The sequence below is a fragment of the Epinephelus fuscoguttatus genome, linkage group LG5, assembly GCF_011397635.1.
Source record: "Epinephelus fuscoguttatus linkage group LG5, E.fuscoguttatus.final_Chr_v1".
Taxonomy (NCBI): Eukaryota; Metazoa; Chordata; class Actinopteri; order Perciformes; family Serranidae; genus Epinephelus; species Epinephelus fuscoguttatus.
The window spans coordinates 1,533,215-1,549,186 of NC_064756.1; the positions used below are offsets into that span (position 1 = coordinate 1,533,215).

Below are 15,972 nucleotides of genomic sequence, written 5' to 3' on the forward strand. Positions count from 1 at the left end.
AAACAAAAGCAGGTCCAGTTGCCTACGATATAGCACTTATGATTACCAATGCAGCTGCTGGTGGATGAGTTCAAAGGGTTAATCAGTGGGTTTATGAGAGTCTCCTGTTGAACCGTCACCGATTTTAATGATTGAATGTGGGTCGTTAGTGTTTATCAGCCTCATAGATACGGGTAAGAAGGAGCCGGCTAGTAGGTTCAGAACGCTCGTATTAGTTGTAATTGGGAGCACCTGCATCAGGTGTGGGCTCCAGTCTCTGCATGGTTAGGGTTAGAAAAAAAGTCATGGTTAGAATACAGTTGTTATGTTTCATAACATGACATGTAGCACAAGCCTTTGACATTTGCATCGTATAAATTAGCCTAGCAGCTAGCGGAGTTTTTCTCTACTCATTTGAAGTCAGGATAAATCACGCAGGAGTTTCCACCCGTTAGTCAGTACTTAACTACTTAGATTTAGTTTGATCCACTGGTCTGTGATTTGCTCACTCCAAAATAGAGCTTAGTCATCTTTGGCGATGCGGCAGCCTGCTGATGTCCGTCTGACCAGCTGCTCCTGTGTGCTCAGCTCGTAGGTGCAGCTCAAAGTCCTTCAGTGGTATTTTACTTCAGTTTGACATGAGGTGCAGATCACTGAGCTGTCTGTGAAGTTTTTACAGTGAAAGAAGACGTTGAGAAGTTCAGTGGAGTCGTATTTTCCATCATTACAGCAACAGGAAGCAGGAAACAGGAAGCAGCTGCAGCTTGACTACGAGTCATCGAAGAGAAGAAACAGCAGCACGTGATTTATGCGATTAAAAAAAAGCATGTTATTTGTGAACCTTAATCGCATCACAATTAATGCGTTAACGCTGACAGCCCTAATTATAACATAAAATACAAAGGTCAAGTCATTTCCCAGAATGCAACAGAAATGCTGAAATGATAAACTCTCCCAGCTGCTAACCCGTGTCCTCCGATGTCTCCTCCTCAGGTTTGTAGAGGTGCTGGCTTGGTCTGCTCTGTCCAGATTTCTGAATGTGTCTCGAGTCTCGAAGCCGTCACGCGGTCCAGGCAACCTCCACTACTTTGGCCAGATTCCTGCTCTCAATGACTGTGTTTACAGATACATGTACCAGTCCAGATACGTCGCCCTGCACGATACGGACAAGCTCATAGTGCCTCAGTCAGTCTACAGGTAGGACTTAGTCTGAGAAAATGGACTCTTGAAATGAGACAGATGTCTTTTGTTAATTAAGACTTCAGCTTTAGGAGATGAAGTCTGATATCAAATAAAGTTCCTGATTGAGTTGAACAGTGACGGCATGAAACACAATCTCTGTAAACACTGATTACGCTCTAGGTCACATGTTCAGAGGAACAGAAAACTGAAATACATTTCCACAGAGAAGGGAGTTTATGATTACTAACACATTGTATAGCGAGTATTTATTTACAGGTCTGTTTAAAATGATTTATTGATTTTATTACTTCTTGAAATATTAAATATTTATCTTGGAATTTATTTCTATTTTAACACAGCAGTTACTGATGCTTCGTAGGAGTAACCCATGTTTATAAATGCAACAGTTTAAATATATTCATATGTGCTTCATTGTTTGTTAATGTGGGTTTTTTTATCATTATTATTCTAATGTCAGTTGGTCGGAGCTGTTGCCTCTGCTGGAAAAGAAATATGGCGTGGACAAGTGTTACCTGTTTGACAATGCCGTGTTCCGCAGCACCATCACGCTGCCTCCTCCCACCAACCAAACTCTGCTCCCGCCCAGCTGCTGCCCCGGCTGGCAGAACGTGTCCAGGGTGAACATCCTGGCTCACCTGTACCGTGAACCAGTCAGAAAGACACATTCAAACTCCAAGGTCATTGTCAACCCCAGAGCTGTGTTCTCTATGAGCGTTCACACAGCGCTGAAATCACAGAGGGGCTGCGCCCTGGTCAATGGGACAATAGCACTGATGTACCACACCAGGTAGACCGATGGTTTTGTTCTCCATAATCTCATCATATGTGTGACTGGGTCATGTAGCTGCAAGAAAAACACTCCTTAAATCTAATAATGATAATTATCATGAATGTTTTTATAGACTGCTTCGCATAACCAAAGTTATGAAATGCTTTGCAAAAATAAAAAGTGATAGACATTGCTCTTAAAAAGAGCCCATGCATATCTGGGGGCTTCCAAAAGTGCTAGAAAAACACCCACAGGTCGCTTACAACAACCCATGTTTGGGGACGAAAAAGTGCTGGAAAAACACCCTTGGGTGACTAATAAACAACAATGTTTGTGAGCTGAACGCTGCTGGAAAAACGCCCACAGGTCACTTAAAAAAAAGTCACATTTGGGGGTTGTAAAGTCCTGGAAAAACACACATGGGTCACTTTTAACCACCCACATTTGGGAGCTGAAAAGTGCTGGAAAAGCAGCAACAAGTTGCCAAAGAAACACCCATGTTTGGGGGCTAAAAACTGCTGGAAAAACATCTACAAGTGTCTTTAAAACAGCCGCATTTGAGAACTAAAAACTGCTGGAAAAACATCTACAAGTTGCTAAAAAACAATCACGTTTGGCGGCTAAAAAGATTCTGGAAAAACAGCCATTGGTCACTTATAAACACCAATGTTTGGGGGCTAAAGGGCTGGTAAAAATAGCAATGAATCACTAAAACAACTGGTTTTGTTGTTTGTTGATTCTGAACATTGGTCTGCAGGGTGGCAGGCGTCTCCAAGGTGTCGCACCATCCAGGCCACAAACCCCGTGAAAGCACATTGAAGGCATTCTCCTCACACGTATTTATCAACCAGACACACCAGTCTAAGTCGCCGTTTCAGTTTTCAGGTGTTGTTCAGGTGTCGTTCAGGTGTTGTTCAGGTGTTCCTCTCTCCTTGCTGCTGATGCATTTAAATAAGAGCCATGTAACTAACTGGAAGACGCCTGTATTTAAGATTTGTTGTGTATTTAGTTGGATTCACTTCACTTCAAAACAGAGAGCTGCACACCATCAGTTAGCCTCTGTAAGACTTTAAAGCAACAGCGACACCTGATTTTCTGGTGCTCGTGTTGCGTCTAACTGTCACTCCGCTTCCTGTCTGTGCAGACCTCCGCAACAATCCGAGCTGACACTGGACCAGCTGATTTATGACGACCGACTGCTGAACTACAGCTCCCTCCTCATACCAAATGTCAACACTGTGATCAGAGAGAACGGACTTCTACCAGAGGAGAGCGTACAGGACCCTCTGTTTGCATCCGTGTATGTGCAAGTGTGTGTGTTCGTGATTTTGTGTTTGTGTGTGTGTACGTGTGTGTATTTGTGTGTTTGTGTGAGAGAAAAAGGGAGACTATTTGTCCCCTAAAACCAGCTCCTTCTTATTCTGAAGTCGTCAACTGCCGCTCGGTCAGTAGTTTCGGCCTCAGACACCAACACCATGGATGGACAGACGGACAGCGTGTGTACAGAGTGGCTGGACAGCAGCGGCCATTCAACACTTACCTCAGACACTCTTCTGATTTGTCAGTTTGATTTCACCGCAAGTATTTTGGAGGTGTTTCTGGATTTCTTACAGAGCACAGGTGACAGGAGCTGAAGTAAAAATGGGGAATGACGTGACAAAGGTCCTCGGTCAGACTGTGAACATTACATGATGATGGTTTTATTACTGTATTTAAATCTGTAAATGTGATGGTAAATAGGAATTATTGTGAACTTTTTTTACATGGCATCATGAAATTACAAAATGCACTTTAAAGTGCTGCATCTCATTTTTGTATTCTGGGAATTCAATTTGTTTCTGTGTTCAATCCTGTCACTCCAAAGTCGTCCAATACCAGCGCTTGGTCAGTGACCTCCAGAAAAACCTGTCCTTTCACGTTTGCAAGACACGCAACCAGTCACTATTGATGCTTAACAGCACCCGGCCGCGTCTACTCGAATCGCAACCTAGTTCAGATCGCCACGCCCACTTCCGCAAATGCAGAGCCCTGACGGAAACCTCCGATGCCCTCCGAGCTCCCGCAAATAACAGCTAGTCAGCTAGCTAGCTAACTTAGCCTGTTTTGGTTTACCCCGTTACATCAATATACAACTACTTGTAAATTTAGTACTGCCGCAAATCTATTGTATGACTACTTGACTACTTATCACCGCCACAAATATACTCCAAACTCATCTTCATTATTTTCACTATGTAACATTACTGCTATTCATAACACTAGAACGCCGCACAAAACAGCTGTTATTACGTTAGTTCAATGAAAGTGGTCTTCTCTTCTGCTAGATCTATCCTTCGGTAAAGCTGACCAGATGTAAAGAGGTGGACACATCTGGATTCATCTCTCCTTATAGAATCTAGCTGTGTGTTTTTGAGTAGTTTGGAGTCGATTGTAAGCGTTAACGTTATTGTAAGCATAAACTGGGGTGCAATTCGAGTAGACGCGTGGTGTTCTAGTGTTATGAATCTAGCCTACGTGAATGGCAGTAACGTTACATAGCGAAAATAATGAAAATGAGTTTGGAGTATATTTGTGGCGGTGATAAGTAGTCAAGTAGTCATATAATAGATTTGCGGCAGTACTAAATTTACAAGTAGTTGTATATTGATGTAACGGGGTAAACCAAAACAGGCTAACTTAGCTAGCTAGCTGACTAGCCCTTATTCGTGGTAGCTCGGAGGGCGTCTGAGGTTTCTGTCAGGGCTCTGCGTATGTGGAAGTGGGCGTGGCGATCTGAACTGGGTTGCAATTCGAGTAGATACCACCTGGCAGCGTCGGGGAAACACCGTGGGACAACAACAAAAGTTAAGGGTACAGAAGTGCTAGTAGGGTGAGTGGGAGGGTCCAACAACCACAGACTTTCACCCAGGAGGTAGATGTTTGCTTTCCGAATAATGTAAAGCCAAACCCTGTTCTTTATTCCTGAACCCAACCATGCTGAATGTTGTTGAAGGAAAAAAAACAGCAATTCTCAGTGTTGTACTGACGTAGTGCTTTTATTTTGAAAGAGACTGTATGCAAACTGTACATTTCCTGTGAAAACAGAAGTGTATTTTGAAAACAGACAATGCATGTAACAGGCTGAAGTTGACACGGCGTCCCAGAACGTCAACAACCAACACACCCAGGGTACCTTGGACGTCATATGTGGACGTGGAAAGTCCATGACCAAACCTGGACATGTGACGAGGTCACAGTGAGGATGAGAGTTTCTGTATTTGGATTTTATTTTTTGTATTCTGTACATTTCTTTTTCTTGGGTGATGGACTACTGATGAATGGAACTGAGACAGAATTGGGACATGGTATGAGGACAGAGAAGCAGGTCTCCAAATGTTCAAACACTGAGACACTTCTGTCAGAAACACAGCTTCAGTTTCAGAACAGTCTTGTTGTATCGACAGGAGCACTGCTCAGAACTAAAACACTGCACCAACATGAATTAAACATCAGTGACCCTGCCCTGGTCTCCAGTGTCGCATGTTAGTGATGAAGAGAGTTTGAATATTTTGAAGTGGGGTTGTATGAGGTACTGAACCAAAGTCAGTATATTATAGACAGTAGCTGCCAGTCAGCATGCTCCCAGTTTGGAGAAGCCAACAGGAGCGTCTTCAGACTGGGAGAAGAAGCTAATCAAAGTGCAGTTGTGGACAGGGGCAGCAGCAAAACCTAACTCTGTAACATTGATATAACATTTTTACTGCTCTACCTTGCAGCAGACAGTCCTCTCTGATGGACAACTGAAGCCATAAACGCCTTTACTTGTTCATCTATGCTCTCCTTCAGTCTGGATCAGTCAGTAGGAGGCCGTATTTAAATGGACAGCCATGTTGTGTGACTGATTAGAAGCAATGATCCAATCAGCTGGCTGTCACCTGATTACAGCTGGAGTGTGAGACTTCTGTGCTCTGCTTGAATTAATGCAAAGCTCCATTTAATGATGTGGGAAAATGCACTGCAATGGTAAATAAAATGTGATTTGCCCTTTAACCTGTGGCTCAGGCCTCTGCTCCAAAATGACATGCCCAAAATAAATGTGTGCAACTCCATGGTCTATATGAAGAGTCTTTGTCTGATGATGAAGGTAACACCTGTGAGATTTCTGCAGGGGTGGAAGCATCAGTATAGATGTTAGTGTGTCACAATGATGGAGCTGCAGCCTCAACCCTGGAGCAAACCACATCACAACATCTGATCATTACCTGTGTCAAGACTGATGCTGAGAAAGTGAAGCAGAGCAAAGTTAGAGAGGTTTTAGTCGAGGCGTGTTCAGACCCAATCATTTGGGTTCCATCTGTGCCATTTGAAATGTTCTCAGGTAACTGTAAATCTCATTTCATTTCACTCACATGTATGAATCCCATTTATATCAAACTGTTTTGGTTTTGAATCAATCAATCAATCAATCAATCAATCAATCAGACCTCTGTACAAGTTCCCATTCAAAGAAAACCAGAACACACTGGTTGATTTGGACACAACAAGCCTTTATTGTCTTTCTCGTCCAGGACAATCTTGCAAAGCAGATCTTTAATCTCAGTGAAGCTTTTCATGGTTAAATCAGGTGAAAATGTCACAAACTAAAAGGCTTTTAAAAAGTCCTGTGTCAGCGTCAGTTCTACAATTCACCAGCAGATGGAGACACAGACTGTGGGACCTGCAATGCAACATGTCCTCAGACTGTCTTTCCAGTCCTGCTCACCTGATGTCCCCTCCCACCTACACACCTGTTTCCACTTTCCCTCATCAGCCCTGCAGTTTCTAAGCGGCCCTTTTCCACACACTCCTTGTCACTTTGTCACCATGTGTCTCATGCCTTTGCTTTCTAGCATCTGTCACCTGTTTCCTGTCTGTTATCTGTTCCAGTTGGTTGGCCTGCGTTGTGTTTTTGGATCTCTGTCCTGACAAGATGGATGTTAATGTTGACTGTTGTGGTGACACACAGAAAACCTGTCACGTCTAGTTAGGGGGAGATAAACAGGAATGAAACAGTCAGATTCCAAAGGATGATTTATTGTTTGGAAACAAGAGTGTCCATGTTTGAAGAGTCACGTGAGACTGAAGAGAAACTGGTTCCATTGCAGAATATCCTAGTTTGTTCCAAACAGGTGCATGGTGCTGTTCTCAGATCAGTCTCTTCTACTATCTGTGCTGCTCTCTGCTCCCCCGCCTTCACATGCTCGCACTCTTCACCTGACAACAGTTGTCATGCAGTTGATGTGCAGATTGGATCCTTTTCCACAGACACATGGGGGTGTGTCTAATTCTCACAGACACACAGAGACTCTTCAATCAGGCTTTTGTTCCATCACAGGACTGAAACAGCACTAGTAAAAGCTGTAAACCATCTTAGAATGAAACTTGTTGAAGGAGAGATTTCAGTTCTTGTCCTTCTTGACCTAAAGGCAGCTTTCAACACCAGTAATCATAGCGTCCTTCTAAACCGGCTTCATACCCATCTGAACATTTCAGGTTCAGTTCTAACCTGGTTCAAGTCTTATCTGACAGGAAGGGACTATGTTGTGTCCCTGGGTGAGTCACTGTCTTCTAAAACTGAGGTCCATTGTGGTGTCCCCCAGGGGTCCATTCTGGGACCCACTCTTTTCAATCTGTACATGTTTCCTCTGAGAAATATCATTAGAGAGCATGACATTGATTTCCATTCCTATGCTGATGATACTCAGCTGTATATCTCATTCTCATCAGATGATAAAATCCCAACTGAAAAACTTTCTCGCTGTATCGGCCAAATTAATACGTGAATGTCCCAAAATTTCCTGCGACTCAACAGGGACAAAACTGAGGTTCTAACCATCGGTACAAAAGAAAAGCAATTTCAATTTAATTTTATTTAGGAAAGCTGAAAAATCTTGAAACGAACTTCAGATGATCCAAAATGCAGCAGCACGTCTACTCACCAAGACTAAACATGGAGAACACATTACTCTGGTTTTAGAGGCTCTTCATTTGCTTCCTGCTCATTTTAGAGTTCATGTTAAAATGTTGCTTTTTAAATCTCTTCATGGACTGGCTCCTGACTATTAATCTGATATGTTGGTCAGATACATTCCCTGTAGATCCTTCAGGTCCTCGACCTCTGGTCTACTAAATGTAGTAGAACTAAAAGGCACGGTGATGCTGCGTTCAGTGTCTCAGGCCCTCGTCTCTGAAACTGCCTTCCAGAGGACGTCAGACTCTGATTCAGTCGACAGCTGCAAACAAAATCTTAAAACCGTAAAATCTTTTTAGACTTGTATTTATGTAGCTTTCATTTACTTAATTGGAATCAAACTGTGTTTATATTTGAAGAGCCTCTAAAACCTCGGAGTGATATTTGATCAAGATTTGTCTTTTAATTCTCATTTAAAACAAACCTCACGGACTGCATTTTTTCATCTGCGTAATATTGTGAAAATTAGGCCTATTCTGACCCGAAAAGATGCAGAAAAATTGGTCCACGCTTTTGTTACCTCAAGGCTGGATTATTGTAACTCTCTATTATCAGGTAGCTCTAGTAAGTCCTTAAAAACTCTCCAGCTAATTCAGAATGCAGCAACACGTGTACTAACAGGAACTAAGAAACAAGATCATATCTCTCCTGTTTTAGCTTCTCTGCACTGGCTCCCTGTAAAATCCAGAATTGAATTTAAAATCCTACTGTTAACTCATAAAGCTCTAAATGGTCAAGCTCCGTCATATCTTAGAGAGCTCATAGTGCCTTATTATCCCACCAGAACACTGCGCTCTGAGAACGCAGGGTTACTCGTGGTCCCTAAAGTCTCCAAAAGTAGATCAGGAGCCAGAGCCTTCAGCTGTCAGGCTCCTCTCCTGTGGAATCATCTTCCTGTTACGGTCCGGGAGGCAGACACCGTCTCCACATTTAAGACTAGACTTAAGACTTTCCTCTTTGATAAAGCTTATAGTTAGGGCTGGCTCAGGCTTGCCCTGTACCAGCTCCTAGTTAGGCTGACTTAGACCTAGTCTGCCGGAAGACCCCCCTATAATACACCGGGCACCTTCTCTCCTTCTCTCTCTCTCTCTCTCTCTCTCTCTCTCTCATATTCTATTACTGCATCTTGCTAACCCGGCCATTCTGGATGTCACTAACTCGGCTTCTTCTCCGGAGCCTTTGTGCTCCACTGTCTCTCAGATTAACTCATATCACAGCGGTGCCTGGACAGCGTGACGTGTGTGGTTGTGCTGCTGCCGTGGTCCTGCCAGATGCCTCCTGCTGCTGCTGCCATCATTAGTCATTAGTCATACTTCTACTGTTAATATACGCATATGATTATTGTCACACATGTATACTGCCAGATATTAATACATACTTTCAACATATTGTACCACAGTAGCCAGAACTACAACTATAATATTATTACTTTCAATAATGTTGTTGTAAGCTACTGTCATTACCTGCATCTCTCTCTCTCTCTCTCTCTCTCTCTCTCTCTCTCTCTCTCTCTGTCTCATTGTGTCATATGGATTGCTGTTAATTTATCATGTTGATCTGTTCTGTACGACATCTATTGCACGTCTGTCCGTCCTGGAAGAGGGATCCCTCCTCAGTTGCTCTTCCTTTCTTCTACCGTTGTTTTCCCCGTTAAAGGGTTTTTTTTGGGGAGTTTTTCCTGATCAGCTGTGAGGGTCTTAAGGACAGAGGGATGTCGTATGCTGTAAAGCCCTGTGAGGCAAATTGTGATTTGTGATATTGGGCTTTATAAATAAAATTGAAATTGAAATTGAAAATTGAATATTTGTGTGTGTGTGTGTGTGTGTGTGTGTATTTGAATCTTATTGACTTCATCTTATACCATCTTCTATCTGTATTTTCTCACGTTGAGCTTCGCTTGCTGTATGAACTGTGCTATACAAATAAAGTCATTATTATTAATATCACTTTCTCCTTCCACCACATCATTACAGTGTCACCACAGTCACTCTCAGGTTACACTTCATCATGTTTTGGCAGCTACGAGCACATGAGCATTTGAACACAACAGTCCCCACAACATGACTGTTGAGTTCAAATCAAAGTTTGGGAGCTAGAATCCAGCTGACTGATGTTCTCTGCTTTTTCCTCCACTCAATCTGCTTTCTTGCACCTGGCCTCAATATTAGGATTGGATGTGTGCACACACTTTACTGTGACCTTTATTTAGTGACATCAGAAAACCACATTTCTGACAGCCTACATGATCAGAAGAGTAAAAAGTGGGTAGCAGGTCTGATTGTTTATGTTTCACCTTTATTATAGAGACACTTGATTATTGATTGATACAGAGCAGGGTATAATACAATCATATAACACTGACAACAGCCCAACATACAACAATTATAAATGCATAAAAGGCAACTCAGATTCCTTCACATTGAATAAAAGAATCACAGAATCATTTCAAATCAAACATCAGTACAATAACACAAGATACACATCAGTCAAATGATCAAAACAACAGCTGAGGTGAAAGCAATGTTCAAAGATTGATTAGTGAAATGTTCCAAAATATTCAAACAATATGACATAACAGAGCAGCCCCTGCTGTGTGTCAGGTGCAGCCCAAAGCAGTCATCCCTATAATCACATGGATCCACAACAACACAAAGACAAACTAACTACAATATATATCATATATACATATATATCTGCACCCTGTCAGGATCAAAGCTTGACTTGTAAACTTGTCAACTTTTTCTCCCAACATTCTTTCTATTATTATTCTGATTGTTTCCTATTCATTTGTCTTTTTTCCCATCTTCTATTTCACCTCTTGCACTTTTGACATTGTCACAGACAGACAGTGAGGAAATGAACATATGCATATTAACTGTGTGTCTGAGCTGAAAGCTGCTCTCCTCTCCTGCTCCTCTGATTCACAGCCACTACAACAACACAGAGCATCACCAGCAGACCACTGAGCACTGAGCATCTCACTGTGTAGAAGGTGGAGTGAATCCCAAAGGGATCTCTGTACATTAACACAGTTTTCACTGATGACACACACTGATCATTTTGGTCAAGAACTGCACACCAATACTCTCCTGTGTCTTTCAGTGAGACATTAGAGATAACCAAACTCCGCTCAGAGCCAATGCTCACTCTGCTCATGGTCTTATTCAGTATTATATTAACGATTCTGCCTTCTGTTTGGTTCGACTTGATGAACCAAACAGGCCACTCATCCTTTTCCCAGTCTTTGCATGGTAGAGTGACTTCTTCTCCCTCTGAGAAGAGCTCGACAGCAGGAGGACCAAATTTAGGACACACCAACAGAAAATACCTTTTCACCCTGAGAGAGGTTTTACAGTCATACCGACCTGTGTGATTTAATGTCAGTGATGAAAACACCAGAGAGTAGTTTTGGTCCACTGAAGGCACAGTCTGGTTTGTTGTGCTGTTTAGTTCAGTGTTGGAGGTGACATTAATCCAAAGTGGGGGCTGGTCATCACTGAGGTCAGTGACAGTGCACGGCAACACAGCCGTCTCTCCCACTGAGCTGCAGATTGTTTCATGAAACAGGTGTAACTCTACACGTTGATTGCTAACACACTGCTGTTGGTTCATCAGCAGACAGGTGAACTCTGTCTTCAGTGTTGTTGTGAAGTTGAATACACGCAGATCTGATGAGTTTTTCTCCACTTGGTATCTTCCTCCAGCATCGTCCATCACTGATGTCGTATTGTCCCCAGAAACTTTCTTCCATATTTCTTGTTCATATCTAAAGTCACGTTTGAGCCACAGGAAATCCAGATTGTCAGCTGCTCCATAACATGGCACAGCCACTGAACCTTCAGGTGTCACAAACCATAAAGGCCCTCCATTCACTGAGTTACAGATAATGACACTGCTGTTTCTCTCATATGTGACTTTGCCGTCGGTCCAACACTGCTCTTGGTACAGGCCGGAGTCTGAATGGGTCAGGTTGTGGATGATGTAAGAACCATTCTTCCTGCTGACAACTGAGAGTCGTTGTTTCAAGTCTTCAGGTACTGTGGAGTTGTGGGACCAGAGGTCAGAGGTGTTCCACAGGACAAGCTTCTCCTCACCAACAAATCTGGAGATCAGGCAGGAGCTGGCCTCCTTGGGGAGGTGGAAGGTGAAAGAGTCCCTTTCTTTCTTGATGGTGATGAGTTCTTCTGCATGAATGTTGTTGATGAGAGCAAACAGCAGGAAGCAGAGCTCTGTGACTGCAGCCATTCTGCTCTGAGGTCTCCTTGTGAGTGTCGTACAAACACTGACACCACTTACCTTATCAACAGATTCTCTCTGTGGTCTGAACAACGTGACTTCTTTATCTCATCACCATCAGTGGAAACTTTGAGGCGTTCTGCTCTCTATCAAGTAATCTGTGTCCTTTGGACGTATCTAAAACCACTGAGGCTGTCGTGTCTTCAAACACAGATTATTGAGAGGTGTGGTGAAACCACCAGAGAAAGTGTGTGAGAGAGACATGGACATAATGTGTGTATGTGTCTACATCTGTGATGGAGAGAGAGATGAGCTTAAAGGGCCAGTGCGTAATATTTGGCATGGTTTATTGTCAATCTGAATCTGAATCTGAATATTCTACCCATTAATATGTTTATACAAGTGTATAATCGCTATAAAACAAAATTCGTTTGGTTTTCGTAGCCTTATAATTATGCTTTTATATATATATATATATATGTATATAGCAAGGACCTTGCTTTAGAGAGGTCGCCATCTTGCGCCGCCATGTATGTACGGCAGCCCGAGCGGACAATCCAGCCAGCCAGAGAACGCGTTTCGTGTGTATAAATGAACCAACGAAGACAGCGGAAGGAAGGAAGAAGGAGGAGGAAACAGCAGAGTGTTAGTAGTTCGTCGATAGAGAGTAGTGAAAAGTTTTTTTAGTTATAAAGTTTGCGAATGGACCACACTTACCACGCAACAGGAGAGAATGAACCCGAACCGTCATCTGCGAGGAAAAGAAGACGCAACTTCACTCCTTGTGATGCAGTCTCTGTGGCGCTTTTCCTCCTGATGATATATCTCCCCAACGATGGCAGCAGTAGCACCGAATCCCATTCTGTGCATTCAGCCTCTTCTCGCCCGCTCAGCATCAAACACATGGAGTTCCTCATCTGTATGCTCCGGCTCAAACAGGTATGGCTCTGGGTCTGTGTCCGCTACAAGAAACTCTTCAAAATCGCGTTCAAAGTCGTCCATTGCAGCTACTATAGTCCGGAGATATTGCTAGGCTAAATAAACAGCTGAGCTCTGTTTACAGGCTACGCTGTCAGTCAGTGTGCGGGCTGGAGATTGGTGGAGCAGAGAGGGGGATCCCCACTCGGGATGGTAAACGAGTATGTGTGTAAAGTTATGAAGTGTGTCTGTTACGCCAGAAGAGTCAGAGTTTGGGACGGAGTCTTTTACCCCCTGGAGTGTTACCGGAGTTTCTGGAGTGCTCAAATAAACGGGCCTTTTTCCCGAACGCTCCTCTGGTCTCCTGCTCGTGAGGGATTCATCACAATATCGTAACATGGTTTAGATTTCTAAATAAACATTCACCTCGTCACTAGATAGACCTCCTCCTGAAAAACTCGTGCGCAAGGCTTTTTGTCCCTACGAGGCCACCGTCATTTACCCGACAGGAGGGGTGAGCGAGTGAGCCCTGCAATCTAGAATTTGACCACTGATGTCACTGTTTTCAACCCATTTTACACACTGGCCCTTTAAAGAAATATAATAAATATATCAAAGTGTTCTGGTACCAGGTACACTTATGAACCCCTCTGTGCTCCAACATGGTGTTCATTATGGCCGATCCATGACTAGCACACAAGTCCAATAACAGAACAGCGCTTGGGTTCAGATCAGGCAGGCTGTTCCTCCCAGTCACCCCCCTCCAGGTTTCTCCATCATTGCCTATGTGAGCGTTGAAGTCCCCCAGCAGGACTCCAGAGTCCCCAGATGGTGTCCCTTCCAAGAGGAAGTGGTAAAAAGCGGTTATACTTGTATGTTTGCTAACCCCTCTTTGTTGTCTGAGTTGACCCCATCGACCCCCCAACACAGACTTCTGTATCCACGCCATAAGGAGATTTGTTTGCAGACAAGGTCAGGTAAAACACGTCTGGTTTGACGATGACACCAACCCTGTTGGTGCTGAGAAAGAGCCAAGAAGGGCTTTGTCCACTTTTAGTCAAAGTAAAATCCAGAGTGCCATGATGGAGGGAGGAACAAGCCGGAGCTTCAGTCCACCAGGACAATCTGAACTCACTCCAAAGTCTTCAAATATTGGTGCTTGGGCAGTGACTTGGAACCCCTCACCCCAAACCACATCCTTCTGCTTAACTCCCAACCTGTTCTTCCTCCTGGTGAGTTTTAACTACTTTCTGTGTTCTGAGTTGACCCCATCTCGTAGCTGTGGACGGATGGGGATAAAGCAAAGGGAGGCTGCCTGGAGGGTGTGGCCAGAGCAGGAAGAAAAGTCTTTGACCTCACATCCTCAAGGCCTGATGCACAGACTGTGGCTGAATCCACATGTCAGGACTTTACCACACTTGCAGACTTTGTGGGCACCCCGGGAAGTCTTGGAGTGCTGAGGACTCCAAATCCACAATTCATTATGATACAGACATGACGTTGTGGGTTTTTTAATTGCTAAAAAAACCCACCTACGAATGTTGAAAGCAGTTATTAATAATTAGGCCTATTAAAATGCTACTTGAATTGTGTAGTCCAGACATAATATTCAACCACAGGATGATACAGAGACATGTAGAAGTCTGGACTGTAGAGGGACTGAAAATGCATTTTATTATTGTATCAGACTGTGCAGTGAAATAGGGTTTAAAAAAAATTGGGCCAGAAACAACAAAAGAAGGTTTCTGATGCCAGTGATACACAGTTTATTGAGTTATAGTCCTCATTTACACACATCTGTGTTTGAATATTTCTGGTTTTACATCCACATGTATGGATACATTTTTTTGTCAGTCAGAAAAAAGGCTGTACATGGGATTTACATCTTGTTATCTGCAGGGACAGATGAGTTCAGCACTGTTCATCCACTTATATGACATATATATATATATATATATGAATATGACAGCAGCGATAGTTGAACGTTTCCATGGCATGTTATACAGACATTTATTTAGTTCACTCACAAAACAACCCTGTACATAAGATTTATATCTTATGATCTGCAGGGACAGATAAACAGACGTCTCGAGGGCTGTCCATCAGTGGCTTGTGGTTTCTGCCCTCGCAGACTTTACGTGATAACGGTAAATTCGTCACACTATGTACAACTGAAGTCAGCCTAAGGCTCAATCCAAATGTCCACCCTCTGGACTTGAGGACTGAGTCCTCACAGACTTCAGCCGTACGTACTGTGTCGAGACTGTTTTACTCGTTGCCATGAAAGTCTTCAAGCGATGATAACAATCATTGTAACTGCTGTCATACACCAATCAGCCAGAACATTAAAACCACTGGTGGCTGAAGTGAACAACATTGTAGTGTTGTGTCCAGTGTTCTGAGAGAAACTTTTGGTCCTGGCACTCATGTGGATGCCACTTGACATACTCCACCCACCCAAATACTGTTGCACACCGAGTACGTCCCCTCATGGCAACAGCTTTTCCAAATGGCAGTGGCCCCCCAGCAGGACAGTCTCCCACCAGACATGGGGCCAAGTCACACATGTGCAAGTCACAAGCAAGTCTCAAGTCTTTACCTTCAGGTCTCAAGCAAGTCTCAAGTCTTTACCTCCAGGTCTCAAGCAAGTCTCAAGTCTTTACCTTCAAGTCTCAAGCAAGTCTCAAGTCTTTACCTCCAGGTCTCAAGCAAGTCTCAAGTCTTTACCTTCAGGTCTCAAGCAAGTCTCAAGTCTTTACCTTCAGGTCTCAAGCAAGTCTCAAGTCTTTACCTCCAGGTCTCAAGCAAGTCTCAAGTCTTTACCTTCAAGTCTCAAGCAAGTCCCAAGTTAGTTGTGGTGATAATCAAGCAAGTCACA

General features: G+C 43.3%; 2 protein-coding genes across 2 annotated transcripts in view; one reads left to right on the forward strand and one right to left on the reverse strand.

Moving 5' to 3' along the window:
* abcg1 (ATP-binding cassette, sub-family G (WHITE), member 1) overlaps positions 1-15,972 on the reverse strand; it is a 391,642-nt gene that overhangs the window by 269,314 nt on the left and 106,356 nt on the right. The window lies entirely within an intron of this gene.
* LOC125889554 (uncharacterized) lies at positions 306-3,953 on the forward strand. The gene is made up of 3 exons (XM_049577646.1): positions 306-1,176; positions 1,640-1,969; positions 3,096-3,953. The coding sequence occupies exons 1-3, from the start codon at positions 1,109-1,111 to the stop codon at positions 3,352-3,354; spliced, it is 657 nt and encodes a 218-aa protein (XP_049433603.1). The 5' UTR covers positions 306-1,108; the 3' UTR covers positions 3,355-3,953.

Excerpts from the sequence above, each read along its gene's own strand:
- LOC125889554 (XM_049577646.1), top strand. The coding sequence starts at position 1,109 with ATGTACCAGTCCAGATACGTCGCCCTGCACGATACGGACAAGCTCATA. Across the intron at positions 1,177-1,639 it reads GTGCCTCAGTCAGTCTACAG|TTGGTCGGAGCTGTTGCCTC; the intron begins GTAGGACTTAGT and ends TTCTAATGTCAG. Across the intron at positions 1,970-3,095 it reads GCACTGATGTACCACACCAG|ACCTCCGCAACAATCCGAGC; the intron begins GTAGACCGATGG and ends CTGTCTGTGCAG.